This window comes from Phlebotomus argentipes, unplaced genomic scaffold (genome assembly GCF_947086385.1).
Source record: "Phlebotomus argentipes unplaced genomic scaffold, Phlebotomus argentipes genome assembly contig_27, whole genome shotgun sequence".
Taxonomy (NCBI): domain Eukaryota; kingdom Metazoa; phylum Arthropoda; class Insecta; order Diptera; family Psychodidae; genus Phlebotomus; species Phlebotomus argentipes.
In genome coordinates, this window is record NW_026776200.1 from 124,977 (window position 1) to 137,592 (window position 12,616).

At 40.2% G+C, this 12,616-nt stretch overlaps 1 protein-coding gene across 1 annotated transcript in view; it reads right to left on the reverse strand.

Moving 5' to 3' along the window:
* Positions 1 to 269: 269 nt before the first annotated feature.
* The window catches only part of LOC132264513 (TWiK family of potassium channels protein 18-like), a 32,259-nt gene continuing 19,912 nt past the window's right edge, over positions 270 to 12,616 (reverse strand). Inside the window, 1 exon segment of the mRNA XM_059764748.1 lies at positions 270 to 1,303. Coding sequence (XP_059620731.1) covers positions 270 to 1,303 — 1,034 coding nt within the window.

The following is a 12,616-nucleotide window of genomic DNA, read 5'->3' on the forward strand; positions in this document are numbered from 1 at the left end:
AAAAAGTGTCTCATAAACAGAATTCAGTGTGGCACAGGATGTCTCGCTGGTGTCCTCAATTGACTGCACATCTCCTCGCCGAAAATGAACACAGACACTATGATACATACGTGACTCAACGTGTGGCGAGGAGAGGCGGAAAATCAGCGCCGGGAAGCTCACAGGACAATGTATCGGCGGAAAATGGTGTGTGGAAAGTGGAGATGTCGCTCTCAGACCTTGATGACATCTCCCGGATACTGCATCGGCTCGTCTCATCCACCCTCTCGTCACATGAACACGTCGCCCATGATGGGGCCCTTGCGCGGGGTCGTGGGCACGCCGTGCGGACACTTGGACTCGTCCTCGAACGTCACCATTTTCTCGCGCGGCTTCACCAGCATGCTGGCGGGCGGCGGCGGCAGGAGCGTGTTGACGGGCTGCAAGTGCGTCACGGGCGACCTCTTGGGCGGCGGCAGCGCCAGATCGCCCACGCCGGACAGGTTGAACTCGCTGATGCTGCGCGGCACGAAGTACTCCATGTGATTCTCCATCACGCCCGTGGAGCGCCGCGCGGGCGTGTTGCGCTGGAAGGAGTTGCTGGCGCGCCGCGGGAGGGAGCTGTAGCTGTTGGCCAGCAGATCGTGCTGCCGCTGTCAGGACTTTGGCGTCATGGCCACGGTGACGAGCGCCACTTCCTCGTTCATGGGCGACGGCACCTGATCCTGCACGCCGAACTTGCGCAGCCACGCGATCAGCTCGCTCTGGATGAGGCTGAAGCACATGGCCACCACGGCCATGCCCACGAGGATGTATCCCGAGGCGATGTACTGCGCCAGGTGGCTCTGCGGCGACAGGTCGCCGAAGCCGATGGTGCTGAGCGAGGCGAAGCAGAAGTAGAGGCTCTCCAGAACGCCCCACTGCTGGATCTTGTGGAAGAGCACCGCGCCCAGGCTGATGTAGCAGATGAGAATCATGATGCACACCGATATTGGCACTGTTGGTGATGGCTGAGCGGCGCTGTGCTGCGGATTGTGGCTCTTGAAGGTGTTGCCGTTCTGGAAAGTGTGCGGCCGCTTCTCCCCATCCAGGCACGGCAGCCCCTTGCCGCTGACGCCGCTGGCGCTGCTGCTGGCGCTATTTGTGCCCGAGCTGCTCGCCGATGTGGATGGGGAGCGAAATCGACGGAAGATACATCGCATCACACTCGACAGACCCTCACCCATGGCGGAGAGATACAGTAGCATTAGAGGGATGCCGAACAGGGCGTAAATTAAGGCAGCTATCCGGCCCCATTGACTACGTGGTGAGACTCCGCCGTATCCTGCAATTAAGAGACGGGAAGACACGTTAAAAGGACGTAATTTTCATTTTTAGACACTTATTCATCCCCCTCCACCACCCCCCGGACGTGCGTGGCGAGCATTAGCATTAGGAGGGAAAAAATTCTAATTCCCAGACGTGGATTGGTAGCATAAATCTTGAGCCTCGTTTAATAATTGCACCTGGAAATGACCCACATTTCTTTGTATTCACTCGAAGAAAAGGCAATTAAGTGAAAAGTTTGCTTCTCACTGAATAGTGAGTTATCGGAGTGATTACTTTGATACAAGGGGAAAATAATATGCCTCAAATCGGTACAACACTTCCTAACAATTCCAGAGTAGTCTTGCTTTTAATTGACATTTCTATGTCACGATAAGAAGATGTGCAGGGCCTTGAATGCTTCTAGTTTTTCGCTGTGGAAGCTTTCTAGATTGCAAAATCATCTGCTATAATTTGCCAATGAACTCAAAATCGTCCAGAAAGTTTCCCAAATAAATATTTTCCAAGTTCACATGACTCTTTTTGAGGTTATGTTCGACTTTAATACGATTTATCAATGTTTATTGCATGAAAATGCTTAAATCTATTAATTTACTGGCGATCTGATCGAAATCTGTCTCACTGCAATATTTCCTCCTTGTTCTGGATTACGAAAGAAGTACATTATCTCCTTCAGGAGTTGTATGATGATTTTGTGCAACAAAACACTTCGCATGGAAAGATCGTGGAAATCCCATATAGCAAGATTTCCCAAGCATGCAATTTAGCAGTGTAAAAAGTGGGTAATTTCAGCATTTAACGTTAAATCAACAGAGTATGTACATGTTCCAAATGAGCAACCCTCTATGGAGGTTTCTAAATCATGAGGGGTGTGTATAATTAGTGGAGAATTTTCCCCTGTCAGTGAGAAATGGCGTGGAATGTTGTAAAATCCCACCCACATCACCGCGCTTTTCCAACGCTTCATGAGTAATATTGAAGAAGTTTTCACCTGTCTGAGGTCAAGTATATGCGAGATGGCATCATACACTCTGTGTACATGAGCGATAAATACGTGTAAAAAGAGCAGAAAACAGAGTGCAAGTGAAAGAAATTTAATTACACTCCTGAGAGCGAATCCAAAGGCATCTCATGAGACGCAAAGTGATGCGGTTTATCTTGTGCTGCGCCATCAACTGCCTTTTAATGCAACATCTCATGTGTGCAAAATGCCGAAATTGCATTTTCGGTGACTCACTGACGACATGCAATTTGACACATACACGCTTTAATACACTTAAGACACTTTAAGCAGCATCGTGTGTTAGTCAAGTGTTAAAGATGGACAAATTGAGAGTGAAAATAGAGTTTGTTTGGCAAAAGTGTGAAAAACATGCGTCAATCATGGAATTGTTTAAAAATCTCTCTCATGTGACTTTACAAAGGGTTTTTTCCTGTTTGAACGTGTGTTTTTCTACCATTTTCACTGTTTTTGATATGTATTTGATAGCCAAATAAATTGACATTACAAATAAAAATACATTCAATGGTTATGATTGTGTCAAAACATGGTGATTAATGTGCATGACAATTTCCATAAGTTTTATTTGCCATGCAAATATACACAGATTTGTGTCCCAAAAAAGGACTCTAATGAATGAATGTTGTTTGTAAGCGAGAAAGACGAATTCTCATCTTCAAATCGTTGTGGTTTTAGTGTGGAAACGATTCATCGGGAAATCAGGATGAGCGGAAATTTCAATTTTCATAAATATCACACTTTGTGTATTGATGCTGTTGACATATTGACTTTAGAGCAATGCCGCGCGCCATGTGAAGTTAAGAGGTGGAAACGTGGGAAAGAAAGGCACGAAGAGATGAGCAAAGTTGTGGAAAAAAGTAATAAATATAGATTCTGAGCTCAACAATTTCCACCACATTATGCCATATCGCTGATCTCTCTTCATCCCTCTCTCGACTTCTGCTCGTGACCCTCGACAAATCGACTTCCCTCCACCACCCGTTTTGGGGCTGGAAAGTTGGGGGTGTCATAGCAGAGAGCGTCGTGTATGGGTTGAGTGTGAAAAACGAAATTTCACTCTATAAATAAATAATCGGTTTACACGGAGCGCAACCTCAATGCTTAACTCCTCCTTGTTGTCTAAGAAGAGATTCCGCATCCACACCATCATGTGCAGTGGTTTGAGAGGGTGGAAGGAAAACATTTTACCATCGCACATTCCGCACGCAAATAGCATTGGAGGTGAGAGTCAAATTAAACAAAACACCAGTACATCTTTTGCTTTCTGAGCGTCAGAAGAGTAAATTGCGACATCATCCAATTTTAATACATTTTCATCCTGTACAGCATTGTTGGGGGGATGTGTTTTGCACCCTTCCTTCTCTCTATGTGTCTTGACAGTGTCAGTGCTGTCGACTCACATGAGATCAGAATTCAATTCCCACCCTCTTTGGCGTGATCGTGAATTACTCTCAGTTCCAACAGGGATTGGGTTGTAAGGGAAGAAGCACCGCAAAGCCATTATATTTATTACATTCTGTATGAAATTATATATCTACAGTGCCGAAAAGCTTATTAAGACATCACGTTTTTCTTCCCAAAGAATCCCTTTTATCCATTTCCTCTAAAAATGTCATTTTACGCTTGTTTCGGGGGTTAATTATTTATTGGGAGGGGTTTAAACTCCCCAATATTTCCCTATTTCGTGGCAGAAAAAGAATTACCTTTCGAAAATGCGATCGGAACTTCTACATGACTTAAAACTGCTGCCCTCTAGCGGAAATATGTGGCAAAAATATTTAATATTTAAATTTTGATTGAAATATTCGGAAAATATCCAAAAGAAAGTCGTATTTTTTTCACAATAAAGCAAAATATTTCACGTCTTAATGAATTTTTCGCCACTGTATATATCTGATTTCACATATAGCATTACAACAGTCTCATTTTCACCTGCAGAGAGTTTTCCAAAGAATTTCTCCATCCAAAAATCATTTGCATACTTTCAAGAATCAAATCACAAAATACCCCTCAAAAAATACAACCATAGGCGAATTTTTGCAATGAATTTTCCTTCCAAGGTGGTGAAAAATTTTCCAACTCTCACACTCGCAGCCGAAAGAGGCGCACAAAAAGAACACACTCTCTCTCTCTTCATCTTCTCTTTTTGGTGACTTTAATTCACTGCCATTGGCACTTTTGGGTGTATATCAAGGGAAAGTTAGCCAGTGGAGAAATGGGGAGAAGCAGTCAAAGTTCAACGGTCGAGTGTCAATAAAACAGGAGGACACCTAATTACTCGTCGAGGCGAATAAACAGTGTAATAAATTCAAGAAAATCTCAATAGCCCCACGTTTTCCCATTTGGATGTCTCCATGTCGGCATGAAGGAGTGCTTTTTGCCAGCAATGACACATGGCACGGAACGATGGAGGACAAATTGTCTATGACACCCATTTTGCCCTTCACTGAGAGAAAAATCAGGGCGGAGAGAAGAAAATCAAGATTATCGCGACTTGAAATTCAAGTCAAACTAACATTCCTGAATTTGAGTAATTGATTTTCTTCTTACTGCGAAGATTTCCCAATTCCACACACGTTGTTAACATAAAACCTTGCATAAAACCGTAAATATCCGATTAAAGATTTAGTATTTGAGCAAGGTTGTCTACTTATTGGTGTTTGCAAGCTTTTCAGCGGAGAAATTCGTCTTCCAACTCTTTCAAAATGATGTTAAAAAATTTTATAACAAAATTTAAAATATACATTAAATTTGTGATTCACTGGAAATAAACCTAAAATTCACAAAGAACAAAACAAGTGTTTGGAATTTCAGTTTGCCGCCGAGTATCTCGAGGCAAGTGACACTGCATCCCCAATATTAGCAACCCCCTTGTCGTGGATTCACCCACGTGAGCTTGTCTCGTGGATTTTTATTAAAAATTTCACACCAAAGTGACCAGGCAGTGATGAAAGGCGATAGGGCATTAGCACATAAATTCAATTCTCCGAATGGCACTCCAACCGGAAAGTTCAATGGAGGGTGGCGACGCTCTTGGGGCGGCTAAATATTTATACGTTGAGATTATTTTACCCACATCTGCCGTAGTGCAACACACACACACACAAGTTAAATTTGGCGTCGTAAAATATTTATCAAACCTTTCCGTGTTCAACAGTTTTATAGTCATTTTGTGGGTAACACTGGCGTGTTTCTGGGGTAGTTGCCTCGCCTGACATATAGATGCGGCTGCAAGATCTGTGGTGGAGCTTTTTCCACCCCCCCAGGCTTCTTTCTTCCAACCCCGAAAGCACCGGAGAGAGAGCTTGAGTGTGGATTGTGTTTCTTTGTCACGTGTCGACATAACAATTTTTCTTCTCCCCTTGTTTGGGTGACTTTTTTTTTAATAGGTTACATGTTGCTGCATATAAAGCATGATCATTCCTTTCGTATTCATGAAAATTTAGCAGCCAGCAACACTACACCCATTTATAAAGAATTTATAAGTGCGGAATTTATACAAGTAAATTCTATTTTGTATGTACTTTCACCTCGCTTCGCAGCCAAGGCGAGAAAGAGATCTCCTTGTAACGAAATTTCCCACTTTTCCCAGTTGTGGTTAACGTACTCTTTTCGCCTCCTCTTCCACACCTTCATTTTTTTTTTTTGAATTTCGTATGTGACTGGCGGATGTGCAGGAATCTTCCCATGGATTTTCATTCTTCACCCGATGGAGAGGAAAAAAAAATTCCACCTTCGAGAGAAGGAAAAGAGTGGCAAGGAAATTCCTCCGTGCATCTCTAATGCAATATTATTTTCTATTTTGCATGAGAGTGACTATGAATTGTGCCGAGACTCACCAGGGAACCTAAAGGTACAGGAGCGTAAAATTTCCCTGGTAAAACCTCTTGAGCTGCGGAAGAACACGTGTGTGTGTTGGCAGAGCCGCTGGGGAAATTATTCTTGTTTTGGTGTGAAAATGTGGAAAATGCCATTATAAAGTACAACAAAAACCGTAAAAAGTCTCTTGCATAAACTGCTTCTCACACGTTGAATCGCATTGGCTGAAAGAATTGTCAACAACGCACATTTTTGCTTATTTTCTCCCCCGCAGAAAATGCATTGCCAGAGTTGCTTTTCGACAAACATTGTAGAGAATAAGTGAAATGTTAATAAGCTGTGAATACTGAATTGAATTGAAGCAAATATAGTAGCGAAATTAGTTTAGGACATTGATCAATCAAAGCAGTCCAGAAATTCCAATCAATGAGCTTTTCACAAAATAATGAACGCTTGAATATTATAGTGAATATGTAAACGTTGTTAGAATCATTTCCCTGTCATATTTTTATAGTAATTTACTCATTTTCTGAACATTACAATAAGAAATTGATCACAAAACGTTGAACGGAGGATAAAAACACACTTTCTGAGAGTTCTATTGATCTTGGATGACACCATCATCATAGATTGCTGCATAAGCAGCAAGAAACTGCAAGCATTCGAGGCTCTTCACATCTTCATTTCGTGGCATAGAAATGTCAATAGGAAGCAAGATTATGCTGGCGTCTAAACATTAAAAAGTCATGATTTTATGTGGTTATCCGAGCCAGTGTTACGATTACAACATGGATTTTGTGCCCTAATTTAATTTTCACCTTGATTTTCACTGATCTTTTGCGCTTAGTTTGCTGAATTTTGCGATATCATCGTGATTTCAACACCAACTCCTTCATTTTTTAGGTGTATTGAACCTATTTTTTCCACTATAGATGTTAATCTGCTTAATTGTGAAAAATATTTGCAATTGACGAAAGGAAAGCCGCCGAATTTATTGCGATACAGAGGAAAATCAATGCCAAATGATGCTCAATTGATGCGATTGATTCGCAATTGACACAGTGCGAGCGCACATCACTTTTCCATTTGTATTGAAAATGAGTGGAATTTATGAAAATTTTAAATCGCACATTATCCGATTTTCTACCAATAATGATTTGATGTTGGTTAAATATTAATCAACGGAGTTTTTTTTCATGAAAATTAAATGATTTAGAATTATTTGGATTATACATTTTATTTTCATTATGTCCGTGAATTAATAATAAAATATATATATATATATGAATGACATTATTTTTTTATTCATGTGTTCATGCTTCCGTATTCTGTGTAATTAATAATAATAGGAGGGGAGAAAAAACAATTTTGTGTAAATTGAATCAAAGCTTTATCTTGCTTAATTTGAAAAGTTATTTATGTGTGCTGTGATGTTGAAGCCGCGTCATGCCGTATTTGTTGGTGGGGGAAAAAGAGGGAAATATTGTGGAAAACGCAATTTTGAAGTGTACCAGCGCCATGCTGAAAGTTGCAAAAGTATGTCACAGTGCTAATGTCCCCTGAAAATTTTGTTCGCATTAGTGGCATCTGAGGAGTCTTCGAGGCTTCTCTTTCTTTCTCACTGTGCACCGACTTTTTCACCATGTTGTAGTGCGAAAAAAAACTTTTTCTCATGGCAAAATCCGTTGAAAAATTTCCAAATCACTCCCCATCTTATCATAGTGAGATGCTCTTTTGGCACAGAGTCGCAGCAAACTTTGATCCAATAAGCCAAGAAGAGAATGTGTAATAAGAAGAAAAGTGACATTTAAAATTCTCCTCAGTGATTATAATTTCATTTTGCATCCGCAAACATGACTTTTGTGCCCTTTCTTCTTCTTCACGCATTTCCCAGCATCGCAATTTGACTTTACGAACGGCGCATTATGAAGAGTTGTTATGTAAGGGAGAATTGAGCAAGAATGTTATCATTTGTCATGTCGTCAAGAGTAAATCCAACAATAATTTCCTGGGTATATTTTGGCAAGTACACATTTTCTAATTTGCATATTTCCCAACTGTGCCAATATTTGCACATTTGCATAGACAGGACTGAAAACTCCACTGATCCCGACACCCGTCTCGCTTCTCACTCAGTTATAAAACACAAATGTAACTGCAGATGGATATTATATTTTACGATGGTTAGATGGAAATCTCTACGGCACATATATATTCGGGCCGACTGAGATGAGAGGGGCGAAAAGGTGAGGAATCCACAAGAAATATGACCGAGAGAAAATCAATTCAATCATACAATATGATGGAATATTTATAGCGTTGATATCTTCACATGGAGACCACTTTGAAGGGGAAAAAAAAATCTCGTGTAGGGGAAAATGGGGCAATAGAGAATAAAGAGTCACAACTCTGCCCCGCTGTGGGGCAGCGCTGATTTTCTCTCATTTTCACCACAAATTGCATCGCGGAATTGTTGAATTGTGAGCAAATGTTCACTTCGTTGTCTATTTTATTCACTGACACTGTTTAAGCCCCTAAAAGCTGCTTCCAAATGACTATTTTTACGACTCTTCTCTACGTTTACACCAGATTTTCGCTTTTATTTCCTCGTTTTCCAACGCAGAAGAACGAACAGCTCAAGAATACTGTGGCAAATATTCCAGCGTGGTACAAAAGCGAGGTTATGTCAGATTTGCAGGAAAACTTTGTGAATATTTAGAATCTCTTCTCAACCATTAAAAGCCTCTGATAGTATTTTATGCTGATTGAGACGTTTTCGGTGAGAAAAATCAGCATTTTTCTTGCACTCTTCAATTGGCATAAATTCTTTGGTCAGTAAATAATACAATTTGCTCAGTAACTAATTTTATTGGTCAGTTTTCGAAGAATAAATTTTATCAGTATCTGTGTTGTTTGGTTTGTAAAATATTGAGGAAAAATATATTTTTCAAAAACTGACTAAAATGATTTGTTTACTCACCAAACTGAATTTTAACTGACCAATAAACTGCAGCCTTTCCAATTCCCACTTGTTTAATGTCCTTACGGATCACATAAATTGTATTAAGGCCAGTAATTGATTCATATGCAAGATATATGAGAAAATTCAATGGAACAACACTGCCCCAATTCCCCCTATATTATTGAAATTGTGAATTATGATATATTATTTATGGGATGATATTTAGCGCGATAAGAGAAAAAAGCGCCTTCGCCCATTGAAAAGAAAAGATGTGGAAGGAAAATCAAGGGGTGAATTGGTGAAGAGGGAAAGTTAACCTTCGTAGCGGTTGCGTTTGAATTGGTTGGGCTATTAAAAATTCGCCTACGAATGAATATTAGAAGATTCCTCGGGAAAGTATCCATCTAAAAGAAAACCTACAAACGTCGTCATGTGAAAGGGAGGTTTTTTTTTCCTGGGGGTGCCTCTTTGCAGTGAAAATAATTTTCAGAAAGATAACTCCCTCTCTGTGCTTTATCACACAGCCATCCATGCTAGCATGTATTAATGCTGTGCTGAAGTATCTCTCCTCTGCAGAGTCTGTTTATCTGGCATAACGACGTACACTGAGAGTGGGCGAAGGAGGAGGAGGTGGAGGAGGAAGAAAAACTACGGAACAGCAGGAAGAAAGAGGAGCAAAGGACCACTTTGCCGGAAAATGGCACACACAATCCAAATGCACATCTCACGATAATATGATAAAATATTGTAAATGGGAAAAGGTTCAAAAAATTATTCAACTGTAAAACGGGCTTATTCCAATGAAGAGCCGAGGTCCTGGCGGATGATTCGGATGTGGGAAGCCATGGGAAATGGATGGTGGCGGTTGACAGAATTTGCGATATCGTGAAAAGGGGGATGAACACTGTGTCGTCGTCTGATGGAATAAAATTGCATAATAATGATATATGTTTTGGGGGGCGGGAGGAGAATTCGAAGGGATTCCCATTGCCTCCGCGCGCGATTTCGCCGTAAAAGATTTCTACAATTCATCCACTTGCCTGAATTATTCACACTAAAGTACACACAGAGAAAACCTCATGAATCCGCATCTCTCTGCTGCTACATACATATGTATCACAAAATATATATATTTGTTTTTCTGCCTCAAATTCGACTTCTTCATCTCCCATGCAATTTACTGTTTTTGATGCTGATTTGATGTGGCGCGCGCAGAAATGAAAATACATTCGGGCGAATAAAATAAATAAAAATGCTTGAGAAAATCGAATTTTGATATTGATATGCTCCCAATATATCTATTTATTCTGCGAGACACTTTTTTTCCGCCTCTCACAAACCGCCAACAATATTACACACACACAAGAAAAAAACAGTGGCGCGAAGGGCAAAAAGATTACCACCACACACACTGCAAAATCCCATAAACCAAATGATAAGGGTTGTCTGTCTTATATGTCAAGTGTGTAAAAACCCATTTTGATCGGTTTGGGCCTCGTTAAGATATCCACTCGCTGTAAATTCTCAATCTATTCAAACCGCACCCCTTTCGCCTATCCCCCTTTTCCGGGCCCACGCGACTTCGATCTATGACACTGGGTGAGAATGAAATCCGAGAGAGAGAGACAACCACCAGGCGCCTCCATCGAAACGTCCCGCCAAATGTTCATTAAAGTCTCACACACGAAGGGAAAATATTCCGTAATCGTTCGTCGCGTTGTTGATTTATCGAACGTGAGTCAGCCTAAATAATTACCAATATCTGTTTACATACGAATAGGCAATTAGCAGTCACTTTACTACATTATTCATTACATTTTACTCACTTTCAAGCCAAATAATGCCTCACAACGCTGCGTGTGTAAACATAAAATATATCTTTCGCCAAATCGACGATGTCAAAAGTGCAATTTTGACAGAAATTACAATTTCAGATCACAGAGAATGATTATAGAAACATACAATCAACAATTTGATAAATTAGAAAGGATAAAAACATTTTTTCTACCCCTAAAAATTCATAATTAAAAGATACTGGAAAAAGTATAAGTTCTGCAGAAGAAATTTTTAAGAATGTCTACAAAAAATAAAAATTTGCACAAAGAATGTGAAATAGAAACTTCAGCAGAATTTATCAAGAATTGTAAAGAAAAAAATGATAGAATTGCAAATTATATAATGAAACATTTTAAAGAAACTCTAAAAACGAAAATATACTTGAAAACAAGTCAATTTTTCAATGAAAAACTGAAGGAACTAGAAATTTTATGAATTTTGAAAATAGTAGAGTTAAGGGAAGAATTTCAGGTCTCTTGTTTATCGTGAATTGTATTAAGTTTTCTCCTCCTTTTGATGAGCGACAGAAGAGAGATTAAAAACAAGAGGGTGAGAAATACAATAAAACACTTTTAGTTTTGGGTGGAAAAGGGGAAGAATATAAATTTATTTGAAAAGTTTTAGTCGAAAAATAAAGTGGGAAATTTTCTGACCGGGAAACGCTGTTTCGGGTGGAATTTGAGAAAGAAAGAGAGAGAGAAACAGGAAAGCTGTGAATTGTGATGTTCAAAAACAGAGACAGATTTATTTTGACTCTCCCAGTTTTCTCTATCCTGTGGGAATTTAGAGTGTAATAAATGCGCATTATGTATACAAAAAAACGCGTGTAAAGTTTGAAATGTTTCAAAAGTCTTATTAGCGTGGAGAACTAAATGAATTTCTCCCTTTTTTCTACAAGTTTCCTTGAAGATTTATTCATTCGTGTCCGAAGAAATGGAAACTTTGACAAGATCTACAAGTTAAGAAGTCTCTTATTGTTGAAAGAATTGCACAATTCTGGGTGAACAGTTGGACAGTCATGGCAACTGATAAGATGGGCAGAAGTGTTCAGAGGATTTGTGACTCCTTGACATTCCTCTGATTGCAATGTGATACATTTACTTCCTCCGCACAAGAGTCCTGCACAAGACATTTCAAGCAGCACAGAGTCACTCATTCTGCGCACAATTCAATGCCATCAGTGATGAATGAAATTTGAAAGTGATGAAGACCTAATCAGATTTTGGGGCATAAATTCATATTCCCATTCATATCACGTTGGAACATTTCTCACTGACGTGTCTTGTGGAATTTCCACATTTCCTACATGGCAAGGGTGCAATTTTCCCTCACTTTTCATTTCGAGCGCGCCATCGCTGCTGCTGGCAGCGAAGAACCACAGCGACATCCAACAACATAAACCTCATCATTATCGTCTGAGGGTTGATGCTGCAGTAGTGCAGCGCACATCGTCAAATTAGACAGGATATTGCATTGAATTAACATAACACTTTCACGTTCATACAAGGATGCAGCACGAGATGAGTGCAATGCGATATGGAGTGACGGAGAGCGGAAGTCGCTGCGATGTGACTCAAGAACAAGGAATACCATTAAAGACACCATTACGTGTGTCCTTCAGTCGAGCAATTGTAGATTCCGCGCACTTTTAGGACACGAAGAGTGTATTTGAT